The sequence below is a fragment of the Oreochromis aureus genome, linkage group 4 (genome assembly GCF_013358895.1).
Source record: "Oreochromis aureus strain Israel breed Guangdong linkage group 4, ZZ_aureus, whole genome shotgun sequence".
NCBI lineage: Eukaryota > Metazoa > Chordata > Actinopteri > Cichliformes > Cichlidae > Oreochromis > Oreochromis aureus.
The window spans coordinates 22,461,996-22,485,948 of NC_052945.1; the positions used below are offsets into that span (position 1 = coordinate 22,461,996).

General features: G+C 37.7%; 1 long non-coding RNA gene and 2 gene segments (V, D, J or C); all 3 read right to left on the reverse strand.

The window, feature by feature from the left end:
• Positions 1–3,077: 3,077 nt before the first annotated feature.
• On the reverse strand, positions 3,078–3,440 carry LOC116314589. The segment is given in 2 exon segments: positions 3,078–3,322; positions 3,404–3,440. Coding segments are annotated over 2 exon segments (282 nt in total).
• A 15,571-nt stretch (positions 3,441–19,011) lies between these two features.
• Positions 19,012–19,527, reverse strand: LOC120440015. The segment is given in 2 exon segments: positions 19,012–19,370; positions 19,482–19,527. Coding segments are annotated over 2 exon segments (405 nt in total).
• A 3,237-nt stretch (positions 19,528–22,764) lies between these two features.
• Positions 22,765–23,404, reverse strand: LOC120440067. The gene is made up of 3 exons (XR_005612948.1): positions 23,248–23,404; positions 23,019–23,168; positions 22,765–22,943 (listed from the first exon to the last, which is right to left on the reverse strand). It is a non-coding gene; the product is annotated as an uncharacterized LOC120440067 (long non-coding RNA).
• Positions 23,405–23,953: the final 549 nt, after the last annotated feature.

The following is a 23,953-nucleotide window of genomic DNA, read 5'->3' on the forward strand; positions in this document are numbered from 1 at the left end:
TTTTTAACACTGGACTGGAAGGAATGGACTCCAAAGCCTGACCATTCAAACCTGCTGAACAACCAGAAGAAAAAACAGATCAGTGAAAATCAAGGAAGAAAATAATGATTTAAACAAATGATCTAAATAAAAATAATAATTTATATATCACAACATGAACCAACATACAGGGCAGACAGACAACTGTAAGCAGGACAGACAGTCTGAACATCATCTTGAAAGTGAAGGTTTGAGCAAAGGGTTTCAAATCAAGAGGACAGAAGTCTGCACCTGGATTTTACTAGGTATGATGTCTGTGTTGTGTGGAGGAGAGCGAAACAGAATACACTGACATGAGACAGTTGAATAAGTGTGTGTTGCTTTTGATGTGTTGGTTGTGCAGCTGTTCAGACTTTACAATATGATTGTGTAACAGTTACAGTCAGTGTGCTGTGATCCTGCTGTCAGTGTTTGTGTTCAATGAGACTCACAACATCCAGCAGCAGCAGAGCTACAGTTTTCTGCAGGGAGCTTCTCTCCTTCTGTTGCAACCAAGTGTCTTATATAAAGTCTTTATGTTAGTCTGGATAGAAGTTTTTTTGTGTACCGATGTGTGTATAAAGCAGATGAAGTTTTGAAAGACTTACATTTTTCAGAGTTTTTTTTTTATTATTCACTGAAAGCTTTTAACACAATCATAAATTTTAATATTTACACGTGAAAATAGGAAAACAGAATATTTAATATTCAAAGTTCTTGATAAAGCTGTTTGATTTTTTGTTGTTCTTGTTGTTGCTTAAATGTGCTGGACATGCTTTGAATGGTGGAAAGCAAATTCCGACTTGGCTGAGTTTTTATACAGAGTTTCTTCCTCTTGTGTCACTGTGACTCTCGAGCACAATAATAAACAGCTGAATCCTCACTGGTGAAGCTGCTCATCTGCAGATACAGCTGCTTTCTGCTGTTTCCTCTGAATGACTGAGAGTAGTAGATGCTGCTACTACTACTGTAGATCAAAGCGATCCACTCCAGTCCTTTTCCAGCAGCCTGTCTGATCCAAGCAGCAAAAATATCGCCACCAAATCCTGAGTATGTACAGGTCAGTCTGTGGGAGTCTCCAGGCCTTTTAACCACTGGTTCAGACTCAGTCAGTGTTTGACCTTCAGTACCTAAAAAGTGTTAAAAGTTCATTAGTGTAATCAAATTTTCTTCACATAGTTTTATTTGTCCAATTAATTCGTTTGCTCTTACCAGCTGAGAAATTAAACAGAAAAAGAAAAAATGCTAAATAAAAAGGTCTGATCATTGTAACAGTTGTTGTCCAGTCTGCAGAGTGTATGTTGAGTCTTTGTGTTTTGTGCTGCGACATATATGAAGACAGTAAAGATAACAGTCTTGCATTGTCTCCTCCTCTTTTCAACACCTTTTAATTCATGGGGCATAATTTAAACTGATGATATCATGAACAGTAAAGACACTAAAAGTCGTATAATATAACTGAATAAAAATAATCTACAATTCATTCATGGTCTTAGAGCTCCTCCTCTGGGTGTTTCATGTTATAACTGTTCAGGCACTGAGAGGTTTTTGTTCAGCTCTGCTGATGGTTTGTGTCACTGTGGCTCTCGAGCACAATAATAAACAGCTGAATCTTCAGTCGTCAAGCTGTTCATCTGCAGATACACCTGCTTTCTGCTGTTGTCTCTGGAGATGGTGAAGCGGCCTCTGACTGACTGAGAGTACCGGATATGGTTGCTATCACTGTGGAGCCCAGCAATCCACTCCAGTCCTTTTCCAGCAGCCTGTCTGAGCCAAGCAGCATGAATATCACTGCTGAACCCTGAGTATGTACAGGTCAGTCTGTGGGAGTCTCCAGGCCTTTTAATCACTGATTCAGACTCAGTCAGTGTTTGACTGTCAGTACCTACAGACAAAAACATGATTAGCTTCTTTATTTCAAACATATCTTATTGTTTGCAGAGAAATGTGCTGTCCTTACCAGCCCAGTAAACTGACACTATAAAAAAAACTAACATAAAGCCAGGACAGTTCATTGTAAAAGTCATGTCTCTCTGCTCAGTCTACAGTCATGAAAACCAGTCTTGCAGTCCCTTTGTTATATTTGGCTACACATGTGTAAAGATCTGAATTTGCATAAACTCCTCCATAAAGAGAAACACACTTCATCTCATACAAACATCTGCACACCACTTATAATTAAATATTTAAGCAAATATTATATTTATTTACAAATGATTATCATTATTTGTTACTTAATAAAGAACATTTTTCTCTCAAAATTTATACACCAATTTATTTCTGATACATCAGTGAAAAACTCCATATATATTCATTATTAAATGTGTGCACCATAAAGTAATACAGTAATTAACAATAGGAACATTATGACTCTTTACTGTTAAAGCTCATGTTGATGGAAGTGGATTCACTACAACATCAGCTGTTGCTTAAAAACAGGAAATAGAGCAGTAAACATTTTATGAGGCATCCAAAACTCAATAAAACAAAACTAAACTCCAATAAAACTAATCTTCAGCATGGTGAATGATGAACATATCAAAAAGGGTTTTCCATACAAAAAACAATTATATAAAAAAGTAACCAAACACCACTGACAGAATAAGGAACAACAGGGTGTCTGCCCACAGACAAGCAAAAACAAGAATTTATAATTAGATTATTTGATCTTGGCATTATGATGTTTATGATTTACATTTCACGGTGTCACTATGACTCTTGAGGAAAAGAATAAACAGCAGAATCCTCTGATGTCATCTGCAGATTCAGCTGCTTTCTGCTGTTTTCTCTGGAGATGGTAAACTGGTGCTGAACTGCTGCGATTAATATTTCTGTCTAACACTCCCTCTATCAAGAATAGCGACCCCTTAAAACAATTCCCCTTTTTTCCATAACACACCTTAAAATTATTATTGGTCTTAGAGCTCGTCCTCTGGTGGCTTCATAATACAAATGTGTTCATGCACTGAGAGGTTTTTATTCAGGTCTGCTGATGTTTTGTGTCACTGTGACTCTCTGGCACAGTAATACACAGCAGTGTCTTCAGGCTGCATATTCTGTCAATTTAAAGTTACTGTGTTGCTTGAAGTGTCTAAGTCAATGCTGAATTTGTTCTTCAGTGAATCTTTATAGTGAGAGTCCCCAGTATGTTTCATCCCAATCCACTCCAGTCCTTTCCCTGCAGGCTGTCTGATCCAAGCTGTCCAGTAGCTCAAAGAATAAGAGACCTGACAGGTGATGGTCAGATGCTGACCTGGCTCCACAATCACAGAGGCTGGCTGTGTCAGCTGTTCACACTTCACACCTGTGGAGAAAACATGTTGAATGTAGTAACAGTAAGAATCAGTGTGCTGTGATCATATTATTGCTGTTCAGTGAGACTCACAGGATCCAGCAGCCAGCAGCAGAGCTAAAGAGAACATGTTGGTACTAAATATCATCTGATGGGAGCTTCTCATCTTATTCTGTGACTGACAGCATGATATCAGACTTTATATCAGCCTGTGAGGAAGTTTGATTTGCATACAGATGGATTCTGGTACATTATAAGAGAAAACAGATTGCACTGTGGCATTGAGTAGTAAGAAAAAGATATGATGATATGATTCATTCATGTTCCATTTCAGTATTTTAAACTTTTAGATTTCTTGTAGAAATGTAAAAATATTTTCTAACATGTTTGACAAAAAGTTTAATCAGAAAATCAAACACTGCAAAGTCAGCTACTCACCTTTTAGCGTGCATTTGTATGTGCATATTTATGCCGGCCGTTGTGTGTGTATCTGGCACAGTAACACACAGCACAGTGCTCTGGTATTAGTCTGTGCACACTGCAGACATATCCGTCTGCAAGTGCATCACCTTGTATCAATCCCATTGATTAAAATGCAAAGCATATTTACCAGATTTCTTAATTATGAAGTACATACTTATTCTAAGCACCTTTGGATTTTTTTTCTTTATCATATGTAAATATCTCATATATAAATGCTACTTTGTTTTTAATGAGAAATTGTTGGTCTATTGATCTGAGAGTATCTGCACAGGTTTTTGGTGGACTGTAGATCGCACTGGTGCCTCTTTATAGGAATATTGTACTAACTGATCAGTCACACCTGTGGAGAAAACATGATGAATACAATTCTTACAAAAGTAACAGTGTGTAGTGTCCATGCTGTCAGTGTTTCTGTTCAGTGAGACTCACAGGATCCAGCAGCCAGCAGCCGTAGAGCTAAAGAGAACATGTTGATACTGAAAGTGATCAGCTTCTTGTTTTTTGTTGCAACCAGCAGCAATAAATCAAGTTTTTATCTCAGTCTGGGTGAGGCTTCCTTTCCATATAGAAACACTGATAGATTATTAGAGAAATATCGATTGGTCAGACCAGGAATGGGAAATGATAAGAATTTATCAACGCTGATTCCATCATTGATATTACTTATCGATTCTCATTTGGTTGTTATTGGCTCTACTTTGAGAGTCACCACCATCTCTAAACAGCATATCAAAAATGCTTGAATTTTTTCTCTTTATTAATGCAAGCAAATAACTGTAATTTAGTGTTTTGATACTAAAGGGCTGATATATGCAGCACTGACACTGCTGAAAGGCAGTTCTTATATATTATTATTTTTATAAATTCAGGTATTCATAAACATTATACTTATATATTAATATCATATTATTTGTTTTTTAATCATCTCTGTGTACTGCAAAAATTTTGTAATTCACCACCTGACTGTATCTGTGTGATTTATTGTACATACTATGGTGGAACAAAATATATATAATAAAAATAACAAAATTAATTCTATTTAGTCTGAACTCAACTAATGCTGATTAATGCATTACAGATCGTGTTTCTTCACAATGTTGTTGATGTTGAACAGCAATGAATTAATTTATGTTGATGTAAACTGCAGAAAGCAAGTTTTCCATGTACTTGGACAACATTTATTCCTCATGTGTCACTGTGGCTCTGGGGCACAATAATAAAAAGAAAAAGAGTTTAGATTTCATTTTTATTATTATTATTATTATTATTATTATAATTATCATTATTAAAGTGGGTCATCTTTGTTGATTTGAATATACGTTTGATTAACTGGAAGTAATAGATATAAGAACTTCCTGTGTTTATAAAGGCAGCCTGTTCATAGGGTAGTCTCTGAATAAGAATCCAAAGCCTGTACAGATCAGTCTGTGAGATTTGAATGACTGGTTCAGATTCTGTCAGAGTCTGACCATCAATACCTGTCAAGTTAAATAGTTTGGAAACACAAATAAATGCTGTGTAATGTTAGAGTTTATAAATGTTTTTATGTGCCCAGCATAATAAGTGTCTATACTGCGTTTTGAACTGCAGATGACTATTTAAATACCCTGAAATATGTCACTGATAAATTGATGAGTAATAAAATAAATGTTTCAAGGAGCAAGGGGAAATCATTTAGTATTTACAGCACGTGTTTTGGAGAAATGTAATAGCAGTGTCACTACCTCAGTCAGACTCCCAGGATTCAGCAACCAACAGCATCAGCACAGCTACAGGTGAACTGATGGGAGCTTCTTCTGTTCACAGCACTAACATCACTCTTTATAAGAGTCTGTGAGGAAGTTTCCTTTGGATACAGACTGGCAATGACAAATTATTATAGTGATATGAGTTCTCCTGTCACTAATAGTTAGAGATTGCAGTCGTGGTGCAAAAATTCTTTGGTGCATACACAAAACAATGTAATTCACAACACTAGCTCAGAGATTGTTTGACCTTTTTAATATCACTGATGAAATTTAAAACATTTAGATAAAGTACAGATGAGGATAATGTTTCTGTCAGTGTGTTGATGTGTATTAATGTGTAAAGGTGAATTGCAGAAAGCAAATTTTGCAAATTTTAATTTTTTTTTTTATATGTTAAGTTTTTGTACAGAGTTTCTTCCTCTTCTGTCACTGTGACTCTCGAGCACAATAATAAACAGCAGAATCCTCAGTTGTCAGGCTGTTCATCTGCAGATACACCTGCTTTCTGCTGTTGTCTCTGGAGATGGTAAATCTGTCTCTGAATGACTGAGAGTAGTAGATGCCACTACTGTCACCCCAGATGAAGGCAATCCACTCCAGTCCTTTTCCAGCAGCCTGTCTGATCCAAGCAGCATGAATATCATCACTGAACCCTGAGTATGTACAGGTCAGTCTGTGTGATTCTCCAGGCCTTTTAATTACGTGTTCAGACTCAGTCAGTGTTTGACCCTCAGTACCTACAGACAAAAACATAATTAGCTTCTTTATTTCAAACATTTCATAATGTTTGCAGAAGAAATGTGCTGTCCTTACCAGCCCAGTAAACTGACACTATAAGACAAACAAACATAAAGCCAGGACAGTTCATTGTAAAAGTCATGCCTCTCTGCTCAGTCTACAGTCATGAAAATCAACCATGTAGTCCTTGTGTTATATTTGGCAACACTTATGAATTTGCATCAGTTTCTTCTCCTCAAACAGGAACAAGTGTCATGTCACACAAACTTCTGCACACCACTTATCAGGTAAATCTTATCAGGTAAATGCACAAATTATGCTTATTGTTTATTACATATATAATATTGTTTTCTCAAACCATATGAATTTCTGATACATTAGTAAAAATCTCCATATGTAATAATTATTAAACACATGTTCTATGAAATTAATATTACTGTGGGAACAATCTGACTTGTTACTGTTGCAGATCATGTTGATGGCATCTCTGAAAAAGTTTTACAAACAACAGCTGTTGCTTAAAAACCAGCACTAAACGAGTAAACCATTTTATCAGACATCTAAACCTCCACCAAAAAGTACAATCCTCAGTACCTTCAAATAAGCAGCCCATTAGATACAATGATGCAGATATTTCATTTGTCCTTTCACCAGTGAAAGTAAATGTATCATCCTTATCTGACCAGTTCATTAAAAGAATGAGAAAAGTGAACCAAATATGAAGTCTGAACATGATGAAAACTATTTGCTGTATCTCTGTTCAGTCTACAGTTGATACAATGTTTTACTCTCTGTCTGAAAACTCTTTAGCATTTATGTAAAAATGAACAAAAACATAGTTTTGCATCAGCTCCTCCTTCTCAAAGAGAATCACACTAAACCCAATTTCGGTATACTAGAATTTATTGACTTAACTATTGTTACATTAATTGCATTCTGATCAGACAAATCTTGTAAATCCACACTTTCTTTGTATTTATTTACTCTTTGGTCATGATGAGTGAATCAACAGCAATTAAAACTGAACTTTTAAACTCGTTTATTATTATTTTCTGATTCGATTGGTCAGTTGATAGCAGCAGTTCATTTATATAAATATGAAAACTTAATTTAACTTGTTGATTTGATGTGCTGAGTTTTTGTGCACTGTGGCTTTTGAGCATAAAAATAAACAGCAGAATCATCATTCATCAAGCTGTTCATGTGCTGATACACATACTTTCTGCTAAACCCTGAGTATGTACAGGTCAGTGTTTGACCCTCACTACCTACTGAAATGTTAGCAAATTATTAGTGTAATCGCATTTCTTTACATCAGTTAACTCATCCAACAGAATGTCTGTCAGCTGAGAAACAAAGCAGAAACTGTAAAACAACTAAATTAACTGATCTGGTCATTGTTAAAGTCAGAATGTCTTTGAACAGTCAACAGTGTGTCTGTTAGATTGAATCCCAACTTTTACTCTTGACCATATATATTTATATTGAAATTAGTTTTGCATCGACTCCTCCTCAGCAAAGAATACCTGAAAGAGGAGAAAATGATCCTGATTTAATGGTGATCACTGTAGCTGATGAGCAGTGGCCCCTTTGAAAGCAGCATGTGCTGTGCAAACCCCTCAGCTGAGTGAATGACCCAAAATGTTGTACTTGTACTTCATTTGTTGTGCCTGCTGATAATCTTTACAGACACTGTATTGTCCCGGTTCTTGTCATCGTGTTTTTTCTACTGGGACAATATAATGGGCATCATCCAGAGAGCACCCTGCTCAACTCAGCAGCAAACTGTTTATGTGCATCAGAAGCCATTGGAAATATTGGTATGTATTCAGTAAGAGCCCTTAAGATTCCTGTTATGAAGCTGGTAAAGCCAAAGGGACACAACCAGAAACAAAACTTCAACTAAATCACTGACCAACTAACTGCTTTATGTTTTAAATAGATAATAAAATAACATGTTTCCTAACAAATTAATAAGTCCTAATATGGTACTTCTTTAAGAACGTACTGTAGTTGCAAACTTTAGCACCCAGGAAACTAAAGGTTAGATGAAGATAAAAGCAAGAAAAGCTTGTCGAAATGTAGGTCCTTATATAAACCTAAAAGCCTTCTCTCACATAAACAAAAATAAAACCAAGTGCTGTAAGGATCCAACAAAAATATACATGTTTAATAAAATCAGTAACATTATAATCAGCTCGACTTGTTTGAATAACGGCCAAAAACAACTGTTAACAGGCTTAATTCATGTGAGAGGCAACTTCTTTCCATCATGATAGCAGAGCTAGCTTTTAAGGGGCTAAGCAGGCAGTGAGTTATTTACTTCCTGTCTAAATTTTCATCACAACAAAAATAACAAGATATTAGAAGATGGTTATAAAGTACCACTGCCCCGGGGCATGTATTTACTCTTTTCATTGAAAGTATTGAGCTACATCTGTGTAGGCCCAGCCCCAGAGATGAACCAAAGCACACTTCATGTACTCTGTAATTTGAGTAAAAATGTACTTTTGCTACTTTAGCTGATCATATTTATTGTAAAGTTTCATTTCTTAAGACCCAGTAAGTATTTGAAGTGTTTAACTATCAGAAACCTGAGGAAATGTGCAATTTATTTGACAGCTGTTTCCTATTTCAGAAACAATAAATGTACTCAACATTAAACTACCTCAAAATAGAAAAAAGATGAGGATTATGTTTTTTTTTTCCAGCTTTTAATGTAGTTACTAAGGGAATAAGGACCCTGACATGTACTGTGGGCTCAGTAGGGCCCAAGAACAACTTTCTGGCCCAGGGTCCCTGAGGAGGTTGATCCAGCCATGATGCAAATTCTCTTGTTGATCAATGGTCATAAGAATTTGCATATTAATGATCAAAGAACTGACCTCACAGCCCATTGTTCATTCAGTGGGCTGGTTTCAGTTATTGTGCAATGTACTGGAAACCTGCAGTCAGCTGGGACTGAAGAAGTCACTTGGATGAGTGAAAAAACATTTCTACTACTGAAAAGCTGGGTCCAGATGAACAGAATCAACCTTTCGGGATTTTCTCTTGTTGGAGTTTGTTGTTGGGTTTTTACCTACAATGATTAAGCACCTTTAGGCAAATTAAATTAAATTGAACTGAATTGAATTAAACAATGTTATTCCTATTATTTTGGCCTCTCCACTTGATATGTGTCAATAAAAGAAAAAATAAACAAAGGAGGCTTCTATCAGTTTGTACAACAGGATGAGAGAGTAGAAAAGAACAAAATTATATTTAGTGTTTTTTTTAATGAATGTTATACAACTAATTTTATTGATAGTTGTTCCTTGTACTGTTTTACTGATCCTAACAAAAACAGTTTGTTTTAAAGCTACAAACTTTATTTACCTCTTTTGTTTTCTTTTCAAACATATTCATTATATGCACTGGGAACACTGAGTTTTGTCAACATCCCTTTTTGTTGTATTAATCTTTCCATCCCATGGCAAATAGATAAAGTAGTTTGTCTATGACTCTCATGTTACTGTTTCTCACAGTAACATCTTTGGGCACAGTGATAAACTGCTGTGTCCTCAGTCTTCAGATTGTTCTTCTGTAAATAGACTTTACTGCTGTAATCATCTCAGGAGACGGTGAATCTACCCTGGACTGACTGGTAGTAATAGATATAAGAACTGCCTGTGTTTATAAAGGCGATCCACTCCAGTCCTTTTCCGTGAGCCAGTCTGACCCAGTTCATAGGGTAGTCTCTGAATGTGAATCCAGAGCCTGTACAGGTCAGTCTGTGGGATTCTCCAGGCCTTTTACTGATTGGTTCAGATCCTGTCAGAGTCTGACCATAAACACCTGCCAAGATCATCAAATCACATAGTTAAATAGTTTTATAAATAAGTCGTCCTCACAGGAGACAAAACCAGAGTACTCCAATCTGCTATGAAAATGTATGAGTGATATTAGTTTTATCATTCTGGTAACAGTGGCAATTACACATAGTTGTAATATATAAATATATATAAGTTACATAAATTGTTTACATAAATAAGCTAGGCAAAAATTTAATTTGATTTGAGTTAATATACTAATGCTACCTCTGAATGCCTACTGTTGATAATTACACTCCTTTTATGGAGAAGACTTTTTGGTATGTTTCCTGTGTAAATTTGATCTTTACAAAAAATGGCACAGTTTCTGAATTACAAAAGTAAACCGTCTTTAAGCTTCTTTGTGATTCACTGAGTTTTTAAATGCAAGAATGCTTGAAGGGTTTTTGTACAGGTCTCTTCATGGTTTTTGTTACTGCTGCACAGTAATATAATATTTCCCCTTGTGGGACAATTAAAGGATTATTCTATTCTATTCTATTCTATTCTAAAGCAGAGTCCTCTGGCTTTAAGTTGGACAGTCTCAGATACACCATGCTGTTCCCGTTGTTTCTGGAGGTTTCTACACGTCCTTGCATGCTGCTGGCATAAATGGCTCAAACCAAATAACCATCCACTCTAGTGTTTTTCCTGCAGGGTGTCTGATCCAGTGCATTCCTGCTTGGCCGAAATTAAAACCGGTTCCTCTACAGGAAAGACTGAGGGCTTCTTGGGGCTTTTTTAACACTGGACTGGAAGGAATGGACTCCAAGGCCTGACCATTCAAACCTGCTGAACAACCAGAAGAAAAAACAGATCAGTGAAAATCAAGGAAGAAAATAATGATTTAAACAAATGATCTCAATAAAAATAATAATTTATATATCACAACATGAACCAACATACAGGGCAGACAGACAACTGTAAGCAGGACAGACAGTCTGAACATCATCTTGAAAGTGAAGGTTTGAGCAAAGGGTTTCAAATCAAGAGGACAGAAGTCTGCACCTGGATTTTACTAGGTATGATGTCTGTGTTGTGTGGACGAGAGCGAAACAGAATACACTGACATGAGACAGTTGAATAAGTGTGTGTTTCTTTTGATGTGTTGGTTGTGCAGCTGTTCAGACTTTACAGTATGACTGTGTAACAGTTACAGTCAGTGTGCTGTGATACTGCTGTCAGTGTTTGTGTTCAATGAGACTCACAACATCCAGCAGCAGCAGAGCTACAGTTTTCTGCAGGGAGCTTCTCTCCTTCTGTTGCAACCAAGTGTCTTATATAAAGTCTTTATGTTAGTCTGGAAGGAAGTTTATTTTGCATACCAACGGGTGTATAAAGTAGAAAAAGGAAAGTTCTAAAAGACTAACTCATAGTTTTCGGATAATTTTTAATTATTCATTAAAAACTTTTAACAAAGTCATACAAGGTGAATTTAAATATTTACACATAAAAATAGAAAAAAAATGTTTAATGTTCAAAGTTCTTTATGAAGCTATTTTATTATTTTTTGTTGTTTTTGTTGCTTAAATGTGCTGGACATGCCTTGAATGGTAGAAAGCAAATTCTGACTTGGTGGAGTTTTTGTACAGTTTCTTCCTCTTGAGTCACTGTGACTCTCGAGCACAATAATAAACAGCTGAATCCTCAGTCGTCAAGCTGTTCATCTGCAGATACACCTGCTTTCTGCTGTTGTCTCTGGAGATGGTAAATCTGCCTCTGACTGACTGAGAGTAGTGGATATAGCTGCTATCATACTCAATAAAAGCAATCCACTCCAGTCCTTTTCCAGCAGCCTGTCTGATCCAACCAACATTAATATCACTGCTGAACCCTGAGTATGTACAGGTCAGTCTGTGGGAGTCTCCAGGCCTTTTAACCACTGGTTCAGACTCAGTCAGTGTTTGACCTTCAGTACCTAAAAGTGTTGAGAGTTCATTAGTGTAATCAAATTTTCTTTCCATAGTTTTGTCCAATTAATTAGTTTGTCCTTATCAGCTGAGAAATTCAACAGAAAAAGAAAAAATGCTAAATAAAAAGGTCTGATCATTGTAACAGTTGTTGTCCAGTCTGCAGAGTGTATATTGAGTCTTTGTGATTTGTGCTGCGATCTATATCAAGAGAGTGAAGATAACAGTCTTGCATTGTCTCCTCCTCTTTTCAACACATTTTAATTCATGGGGCATAATTTAAACTGACAATATCATGAACTGTAAAGACACTAAAGTCACATAATATGACTGAATAAAAATAATCTACAATTCATTCATGGTCTTAGAGCTCCCCCTCTGTGTGTTTCATTCTATAACTGTTCAGGCACTTTTTGTGTGTGTTTTCTTCAGGTCATGCTGAACACAGTTCAAATACAAGAAACAGTGTGTAGTGTCCATGCTGTCAGTGTTTGTGTTCAATGAGACTCACAGCATCCAGCAGCAGCAGAGCTACAGTTTTCTGCAGGGAGCTTCTCTCCTTCTGTTGCAACCAAGTGTATTATATAAAGTCTTTATGTTAGTCTGGATAGTTTATTTTGTGTACCGATGTGTGTATAAAGCAGATAAAAGTTTTGAAAGACTTAAATTTTTCAGAGTTTTTTTTATTATTATTCATTAAAAGCTTTTAACACAATCATGAACTTTGATATTTACACTTGAAAATAGGAAAACTGAATATTTAACATTCAAAGTTCTTGATGAAGCTGATTTTTTATTGTTCTTGTTGTTGCTTAAATGTGCTGGACATGCTTTGAATGGTAGAAAGCAAATTTTGCCTTGGCTGAGTTTTTGTAAATAGTTTCTTCCTCTTGTGTCACTGTGGCTCTCGAGCACAATAATAAACAGCTGAATCCTCAGTCGTCAAGCTGTTCATCTGCAGATACACCTGCTTTCTGCTGTTGTCTCTCGAGATGGTAAACCGGCCTCTGACTGACTCAGAGTAGAAGCTGCCACTACTATCACTCCAGATCCAAGCAATCCACTCCAGTCCTTTTCCAGCAGCCTGTCTGATCCAAGCAGCATGAAAATCACCACTGAACCCTGAGTATGTACAGGTCAGTCTGTGGGAGTCTCCAGGCCTTTTAATCACTGATTCAGACTCAGTCAGTGTTTGACCCTCAGTAGTTACAGACAAACAGGAATAATTAGTGACTGTTTAGTTGTTTAGTTTCTATATTTCAAGTATACAACTCGTCTATCATAATGTTTGCAAAAGAAATGTCCTGTCCTGAAACTGACACTATAAGAAAAACAAAGGTAATCTCAGGACAGTTCATTGTAAAAGTCATGTCCCTCTGCTCAGTCTACAGTCGTGTAAATCAACCATGTAGTCCTTGTGTTATATTTGGCAACACTTGTGTAAAGATCTGAATTTGCATCAGTTTCTTCTCCTCAAAGAGGAACACATGTCATGTCACATAAACTTCTGCACACCACTTATATTAGTCAGGTAAATCTTATAAATGTACAAATTATGGTCTTTATTTATTACATAATAGATAATAATTTGCTCTCGAGATGAATTTCTGATACATTAGTAAAAATCTCCATATGTAATAATTATTAAACACATGCTCTATGAAGATAATAAAACTGTGGGAACATTATGACTTGTTACTGTTAAAGCTCAAAGGTAGGAAGAGTCTCCAGGCCTGGTATGGCAGCAAAACACACACATACACAGACACACACACACACACTCAAACTTGTACACAGGGAAATGAGGAGCAGATCACACCAACAAGCAACCACAAACACTCCAATAGTCAAATAGAACTTATAATATTCATTAAACCCCCCCAAAAACACATGAGCCCTGGGTCCCCACACCCAGGCCTATGACAACTTAACAAAAATCCAAACATTAAAGATTAAAATTAAACAAAACCTAAATAAATTCAAACATAATTCAAACTCTGATATATTTAAGATTCAAAACTGAAGGTCAGCGCAATATTCTAGGAACAGGATTTATGAATTTTTTAGGAATATTACATTTTTTAATTTTTTGTTGTTTGTTTGGTTTTTTTTACCAAATGAGTAAAGATTACATTACAGAAACATTATTGGTGTTAGATGAGTTATTTAGTGTTTAATAAAGTAGATAAAAACACATTCTCATCTAAGTATGAAAGTACAAAATGAAAAGACAAAAGATGTCATATGCAGCTGTAAAAGATCTAAAACTGAGCAGCATACACAGGGCTTATAAGGTACAATCATCTAAACAGAACACTGCTTTCACATTTGAACAAATGAAGATGTAATTGAAGAAATACTCCTTCTTTCCATCTATATTATATATATTATATATTATCTATATATTTTATATCTATATTGTATGTACCTATTTTCATTATTCTAAAGTACATGACTTTTTTAATTGTGCAGACCTATATCAGTAGTCTTAGAGCTCCTCCTCTGGCAGCTTCATACTATAAGTGTTAAACCAATGAAGGGTTTTTGTACAGGTCTCTTCATGGTTTCTGTCACTGTGTCACTCGATGTTACTGCTGCACAGTAATACACAGCAGAGTCCTCTGGCTTTAAGTTGGACAGTCTCAGATACACCATGCTGTTGCTGTTGTTTCTGGTGATTTCTATACGTCCTTGCACACTGCTGGCATAAATGGTTTTACTTGCATCAAACCAAATGACCCCCATCCACTCTAGTGTTTTTCCTGCAGGGTGTCTGATCCAGTGCATTCCTGCTTGACCGAAATTAAAACCGGTTCCTCTACAGGAAAGACTGAGGGCTTCTTGGGGCTTTTTTAACACTGGACTGGAAGGAATGGACTCCAAAGCCTGACCATTCAAACCTGCTGAACAACCAGAAGAAAAAGCAGATCAGTGAAAATCAGGAAGAAAATAATGATTTAAACAAACGATCTAAATAAAAATAATAACTTGTGTATCACAATATGAAGCATCATACAGGGCAGACAGATAACTGTCAGCAGGACAGACAGTCTGAACATCATCTTGAAAGTGAAGGTGTGAATGAAGTGCTTGAAATGAAGCAGATGGCTCCTAAGAGGACAGAAGTCTGCCACCGTGATTTTACTAGGGAGGGACTAAAATATGTTGCTTAAATATTATTCAAATGTATCTAAAAAGACAATTTTGCATTGAATAGATATTTTTTCAGTATTAGTTTTAGTTATAAATCTACTGTGTGTCTGCTTGCTGCAGCAAATTTGGTTTTGTACATTTAAACTTTCAAACATTTTAATATCCATTTTCCAATAATTGCATATAGATATTAGCAGTACTATTCCCTTAATTAGATATGCTGGGGCAACGTTTGATGAACATGGATGCAAAAACTGATGCAGTGATCAGAGAAGCTGACAGCAATGTGGATCAATTGGAGGGTCAAACACAGCACACAGACAAACACACATTTATGACAACAGTGTTGTTCATATCGTCTTCTGCTGACTTAGGAAAAAGAATATCTGGAACACAAAAGTTAATTTTTATAATGTAATTAGCGATACAAGGTTGAAAAAAAGAAAAGAACAGTTTCTTTCATTTCTTTATTTAATGCTTTGTACTTGCATTCATTGTTTTAACTGCTTTTCTAACCTGGAGTTATGTTTTTCATTGTTACCATAACATGTTTTTAGATTCTCTGCATTTTACTAATATGTATTCACAGATGGTAGAATCACAGGTGTTATTGTGACAGTGAGTTGAACATCATATTCTTGATCATCTGCTGCCCCCTGTAGGTTCCTGTGAAACTTTATGGCTGAAAGTTTTTGTAAAGCCTCTCTCATTACTTAAACCACTGTGTGTCTTTGGCACAGTAATACACAGCAGAGTCCTCTGGCTTTAGGTTGGAAAGTCTCAGATGCACCATGCTGTTGCTGTCATCTCTACTGATTTGTATTCGTCCACTCAAACTGCTCACATATGTGTTGCTGTTGGAAGATGAAAAGCCAATTCCCATCCATTCCAGTGCTTTTCCTGGTTGTTGTCTAACCCAGTGCATAGTACAGCAGGTAAATGTGAAACCAGATCCTCTGCAGGACAGACTGAGAGTCTCTCCAGGCCGTTTCACTACAGGACTGGAAGGAATGGACTCCATACTCTGACCTGTAACACCTGAGGAGTTAAAAAGGAACCAGTGAGACAGACATCTGCAAAATCTTCTTATAGCACTCGTTGTTTCCTGGAAAAATATTAAACAATAAGAAGCAGAAGAACTCACAGTGAAGCAAAGAAGCAACCAGCAGCAGAGTGAGTGTCTGTGTCATTGTGAGTCTTGAGATTCTTCACTGCTGCTCCAACAATCAACACACAGCACAAGACAAGTGAGCAGCACAGAAGTACACTGCACACAGTGAAGATTTGCATCAGGATATTATGGAGAGGGAGGGGCTCTTGTGCTGGCATCTCTTATGATTAATAAATCATATTTTCATTGTAGCATTTATTATTTGAAACAGCTTCTTCATCATGCAGTATGATAATCAAAAATAATTAAATAATTGCTAAATAAGCCATTTATCCGAAGTCTTAAGGATAAACATAAGCACTATATAACTATTATGTAAATGTTTAAAAACATGAATCTGAATGATTTCATTTGTTCTTCATTCTTTATTTTGATAAAGTCAGTTTTTCATTCATTTAAATTACACAATCAGCTGTGCTTCCTTAATTAGATGAAGTCTTACATGCTCAGTAGTTTTTGTCCCCCAATCCTTACTGTTGGTATAAATAAATCCAACAGTGTTTCAGTAATTATTGATTGTCTCTATAGTTTAATATATGTTTAAAAAAGCTCAGTGGCTGAATGTGTTCTGTGAGGAAAATGTTGAATGTTTAATCTGTGCAACATCTAAAATCAGAAGTACAGAAAATTAAAATATCAGTGTGGTGGTTTGTGTTATTGTGACTCTGTGGCACAAGTATATCCAACACATTAGATACAAATCCACCCCGGTCCTTTTTCCTGCTGGCTGGCTGACTGAAGCTGTGAGGCTCACAGGATCCAGTATCCAACAGCTGCAGAGCTGTAGAGAAAATAAAAGTGACCTGATGGGAGCTTCACTTTTAATGCTGAAACTGACATGATGAGGTCAAGTCTTTATAGAAGACTGTTGAGAAATTTATTTCATGGATATAAAAGCAGGCTTGTTGTTGCACAAGTACTTAAGGCTCCTTCACTAAATTTTTGGTTTGCTCAAATTCACTGCAAGTGTGAGATAGAGTTACTTTTCTTTGTCAAGTACATGTCAGCTCTTGTGGGCCTTATTGCTTATGTATTATTTTTAGACCTGGCTGTTAAAGACTTTGAATTAATGCCCATATTACACATCTGTACAAGCCCAGTGAAAATTAAACACAGTAGTGCTTAATGTTGAGTATCTTGAAACACACAGCAGATGTTTTGTACCTCCTGATGTGACCTGCAGTTGTTGCTGTGCCTGAAAATCAGTTAACTACATTTTTGAGGGCTTCAAAATGTTTCTGCCAAATATCGTGTTTTTAACTTTGTCACTGTAATATTTTCAAACAGTTTATTTATGAATTAGCAAATAATGAATTAAAGAGTGCACTAAAGAGATGAGATGATGAGATGAGATGGCATAGCCTTTATTTGTCAGTTGCAGTTGCCCACAACTGAGATGACAGACCTTGCCGACCGTACATACAATACACAAACATCACATTGGGGAGACAGGTCAGGCTAGGTAGCAAGGAAAAAAACAGTGAAATGTGTAACACAAAAGGGTGATTCAGGAGAAAATGAGAAAAAACATGGGAGTGTACAGCTGGATCTGGGACCGCTGCAATCTTCGATGGCGCCTCCAGCTGATCCACTGTCCACATCGGATGTGAGGTAAGCATGGGAGGAGGCGTTGGATTCGGGGAAGGGAGGGTGATGGTGAGGGCGTATCAGTATCAGTGTACATGTGTGCGTACATGTGTGCGTGTGTGTGTGTATCCCGTGTTCAGCTGAGAGAAAGTGTCACCAGGCCCGGTTAAGAGAAGGTCAACAGTCTCCAGTGGACCCAGGTGGCCTTGAAGGAGGGACAAAGAGTTCTGACAACAGTCCTGTTTATCATGGAGAATTTTTGTTGTTCCAGTCAGCTTCGACCTTGACAGGCCTTCTGCTGGTGCCAATGGGATAGCCGCATGAGTGAAGATGGTAGTTGTTTTGGTTAGTGCAAACAAACTGCATCCAGTTTTACAGTTGGTCTAATGTCCGTCACTGGTCACCAGGTTTCTCAATTCCCGTTCTTCTTCTCCAAGATCTTATCCATATTGCATTCAATAAACACAGTCTGAGTACTCACGGCCCTGCCCATCGAGTTTCATGGTGGCCAGCCTTGTGGGATTTTGAACAGCTGTAGCCGCTTCTTGTTCGTGGTTCCGAATTGGTAGATGTCGTTCAGTGTCCTCCATCGAGAGTGTTGCCAGACACACGACGCAACCGACCATCGAGTATCCGGCAGCAAACATCTCAGCAGGACAATCAGGCTCTCCCAATCCCAGGAGGGTGTCAGTTTTTTTATGGGACCAGTTGATCAAATCCACAATTTTTTGGTTTAGAGAACAGGACTGAGAAACTCTTTGAGGGTTAGAGTTAGACAAAACTAGACAAAAGACATAGAAGCAGCAGCAGGGAAGATAAGGGAGGGAGAGGGTGAAAGATGCACCCGCCTCCTCCGAGAGTCAATGCAGAATAAAACTGTTCTCGCTCAAGCACAGGTATGTACTTGAGAGAGACAGCAACAGATGAATATGTTATTAAACAGCACACATAATAAAAACAAGAAGTCCACATCTTTCATTCTGTATGTAAAAGCATTGTGCCAGACATAATATCTTAAATTTATCTTCCACTGTTTCCTTCATTTGTTGACTGCAAGACTGAGTTAAGAGGTTTTTGTAAAGCCTCCCTGAGTATTTACACCACTGTGAGAGTGTCTAGCACAATAATACACAGCAGAGTCCTCTGGCTTTAGGCTGGACAGTCTCAGGTACACCATGCTGTTGCTGTTGTCTTTGGTGATTTCTATACGTCCTTCCACACTGCTGGCATAAGCAGTTCTACTTCCATGAGACCAAATAAGCCCAAGCCATTCTAATGCTTTTCCAGCAGGTTGTCTGATCCAGTCCATTCCAAAGCTGCCAAAACTGAAACCACTTCCTCTACAGGAAAGACTGACAGCTTCCTGAGGCTTTTTCAGCACTGGAGTGGAGGGAATGGACTCCATAGCCTGACCATTCAAGCCTGCCAAAAATAAAACAGAAATGAAAAGAAATAAAGTAAAGTGAGAAATACATTCAGGAACATTAAATGAAATAATTTCCACATGTTGTGTTAGAAAATGAAGCAGCTTACAGGGCAGACAGAGCGCTGTCAGCAGAACAGACAGTCTGAGCATCATCTTGAAAGAGAAGGTGTGAAGGAAGTGCTTTGAGAGGACAGCCAGTCATAACAGAACCTAAGTAAGCCGTCTGGATTTAAATAGGGAGGGGCTAAAATGTCTGGGTCACATAAAATTCAAATGAATTGAATTCACTCCTTTCACAGTTGCTGTATTTTATTATAGGACTGTACACATTTTTTTATTTATGTATGTATTTATTTATTGGGCTGTATTTATTGTGGTTATTTTAAGGATTTTTGGTACACTCTGGTACAATGACAGCTTTATAAATTATATTGTATGTGCTTTCTTTGCATCCAGTGACAATAAAGTATTTGTCAATATTATCAAAACAGTCTAAGTGCAGTTGGATTTGTTGACCACCACACTTGTCAAAGGTGAAAGACTTGCATTTAAAAAAATAAAGGATTATGATATTATATAATATCACATATCATATAAAGCCGATAATCAGTAAAAATCAGACAGAAATGTTTATTAAATCACAAGACTAAAAAAAATGCAATTAGATTATAATCACGTGAAGCAATTCACAGGGCAGACAGAGCACTGTCATCAGAAAAATCATTTGAGAGTGAAGGTATAAATGATTTTATTGTAAAATAGTGATATATATATATATATTATTATTATCTATTAGGAAGCTGAGGATACTTTGCTGTCATGAGGTTTTAATTACTGTATCTTTGGCTCCTACAAATGGCATGTTATGTCATTAGAATCAAGATCCTGTGTTAGATCTATATTATGTTTGTTACTGTGGGTGGTTATCTGGCAGTAATACACTGATCATTAGAGTCAATGTCCTTCTGGAAGAGTCTTTGTTTTTGCTGAACTTGTTCTTTACTGCTTGTACTATGTGCTGTGTCTGACATGTACACTATGGACTCTTTTCCTGCATGCATTTATTTTTCAACAGGACAATGACCCCAAACACACCTCCAGACTGTGTAAGGGCTATTTGACCAAGAAGGAGTGTAAAGGAGTGCTGCGCCAGATGGCCTGGCCTTCACAGTCACCTGACCTAAACCCAATCGAGATGGTTTGGGATGAGATGGACTGCAGAGTGAAGGTAAAAGGGCCAACAAGTGCTCAGCATCTCTGGGAGCTCCTTCAAGATTATTGGAAAACTATTTCAGGTGAACTCACTGCATGGGTTAAGGAACTCTTCCTAAAGAAAATAGGAACGTACTATCCAGGAAAGCTTTCTGGCATCAGTGGGTACAAGATCTTTAAAATAGGCAGTCCTGTGGGGAAGAGGTGAACGAAGGTCTGGAGTTCGTGTGTCTCTGAAAGTGAATCCAGAGGTTGTGTGAGATTCTAAACGAACTTTTAAGCTCTGGTCTGGATTTCATCAAACTGACAAACAACAACTTTTTAAAAACATTTTCAACATTTTTAAGACATTTTTAACATCTGTCCACCACACAGACGAACAAAACCGTTCGTTCTGATTGTCTATCATTATTCTAGTCCACTATCTGCACTGTTTTCTAAGAGGAAGGGGACATTTTTTCTGAAAGACAAGATTGTTTTCATTCTTTTTTTTTTCTTTTTTTTACATTTTCTGTACCATATACTGTCCATAAATGTGGTTTTCTATATCTTCCTTTAATCAACAATTCATTCACAAGTATCTGCGCAGGTCTTTGGTTTTGGTTGCAGATGATGCAATCAAAATATAATTCTAAGCAAAATCGGTCCGTCAATGACAACATTTTAAGTGACAATTAGAAATCAATTTTATTAAAGAACACAGTAAAGATTATTCAAGCTGTAACATTTTTATCAAATCTTTCAAAATCAGTTTTGTAGAATTTCCTCCCAAACTGAAGAGTTTAAGAACTGTTTCCTTTCCACAGAAAAACAGGTCTTAGAGCTCCTCCTCTGGTGGTTTATGCTACAATTTCTCAGCCACTGGGAGGTTTTTGTTACTGTAGTATCGGGCACAGTAATACACAGCAGAGTCTTCAGGCTGCATATTCTGTCCATTTAGAGTCACTGTGTTGCTCGAAGTGTCCAAGTCAATACTGAACTTGCTCTTTAGTGATTCTTTATAGTAAGTGCCCGAAGTGGATCACATTCCAATCCACTCCAGTCTTTTCCCTGCAGGATGTCTGATCCAAGCTGTGTAGTAGCTCAGAGAATAAGAGACCTGACAGGCGATGTTCAGATGCTGACCTGGCTGCACAATCACAGAGGGTGGCTGTGTCAGCTGTTCACACTTCACACCTGAGGAGAAAACAGTGATTCCCAGGTCCCAGAGTTAAAAACTGTCTAAATTCCTTCATCTTTAATAAAATGATCAGTGTTGCTGCTTTAACAGGTGTAACAATTAAGTTTAACATCCAGGCATCCATGTAAACAGAATTTATTAAATTTAACGGAGTTTGACGTTAGCAGGAAGTTAGCTCACTAGTTTCCACCTAAACATGATGTACCATGTTCTGACTGAGAGATTTCTGAAAAAAATTAAAACGTACAGCTCTGCTAACACTTCCAACATAAATGAAGACAGAAAACTAAACAGCAGTGACTTTTGTAGGGTTAGTGAAGTTCAGCTAGCTGGTGCTACGTGATCGCTAGTGACACAGCTATGCTATCATAACATAAACACAGTGAAGCTGGAGGATGAACGCAAACTTTTTTCCACTCAATAAAAGTTAACATGAGTGTTGCCGATGGTTAGGGACAAATGCAATCGCATGGCAGGGTGCTGTAAACGAACCAAACTTCAGTTAGGAGAACAACTGAGATAATCCATCCGCAATATGAGGTCAGTCATTAATATACTGCAATAACATGGCAATAGAGCAGCTGCAAGAGAATTCAGCATTAATGAATCAATGGTACGGAATTGGAGGAAGTAGGAAGAATGAGTTTAGTAAAGTTTGACTTATCTGTTTTGTTTCGCTCAATGCGCCTTATAATCCGGTGTGAAAAATACGTATATTTGGCTAGCTCTGTCTTATGCCTTCTAATACTAAACAGCTGCACGAAAATAGCATGTCCCTGGCACATGTAAGTAACATAAAATAAATTTGTACATTAATATTCCCTCGATAACTGACCCTAGCTAACTTGCAAACTTGAAAAATGATGTACCTCATGTAGTCAGTTTTATGGGTTGTTTATTTTTGTCTGCGGTGCATTATTTCATTGTATTTTTCTAACTACTTGTCAGTTTTCTTTACTGCTTTTACCAGGATATACTGAGACTGTCATGAACCGAAGTTCAGTGCACAAGCTGAACCCAGAAGCAGAGCCAACACACACGCAGGAGTACGAGAAAATAAACTTTATTCTAACTAAAGGTGTCCCGGGAGGGTCAAGGAAAACACACGTGAAACTAGAGAAACCAAGGCACCGGGAGAAGAGTCGCGCAGGAACGCCGAAAACGGGACTGAGGGAGGCTGCAACAGAAAAAAGAGAAGAATTACTGGGATGCGGGGAAAAGCGGCATACGTGAGGGAGAGTTTGAGTCTTACAGTCAAAGCGGGGCCGTGAGAGCCGGAGGGAGGGGTGAAGGTCCGCGGGGAGCTCCAGGGAAGGCAAAGTGAGGGATACTGAAGGTGATCAAAAAACTCCAGGCGGGCAGGTGGACAGGCAGGTGGCTCAAAAACACGCCGAGCAGTTATCTGAGTGCACAGGGAGAAATCAGCGCTCATGCAGACAAATGAGGGTTTTCACAATCGCTTCCCTGTAGGCATACGTTACCGCTGTGAGACGATTACGGACTGGCGTGGAGCAGCAGGCTGGGCTGGATCAAGTAGTCCACCTGATAATCGCCTGGGATGAGATGCAGGTGTAGAGTTAACAGCCACGCCCGTGGGCGTGAGCATCGCATCAGCTCCTCGGACGCCGGGCCGCGGACCATGACAGAGATACCAAATGATGCATAGACTTCTCACTAAACTGGAAGCTGCTTTAAACCAACAACCACTAAATCTAGATTGTTTGTTCTTGACTCGTCATGAGCTTGTTCTTTTTGAATCTTTCTCCGAGCAAATAGGCGGTGTTTCAGACATTATAGAGGCTCTAAAAACCATGATCTGGTCCAGTGTGAAATTAACACCAACTCTGTGGCCATTGTGGAACTGGAAACAGACGTTGGTCCAGGATCTGGCCACCCCAAAATTGTATTAGAAAAAGAAAAACTAAAGAACTTGTTGGACACTCAGCTGCCAGTCAGCTACATTGCTAGATGTATTGGTGTTTCAAGAAGGACAATTGACAGGTGGATGCAAGAATTTGACTTGTCTGTGATAGGAAGATACAGCACAATGAATGACCAAAGAGCCAAATACTGGCTATCGAATGGTTCAAGGACATTTGGTTTCAGTGGTGGAGAATGATGGCATTCATGCATCGAGTTGATGCTGTAGGGATCTTCTCTCGGATCATAGAACTAGGCTATGTTGTG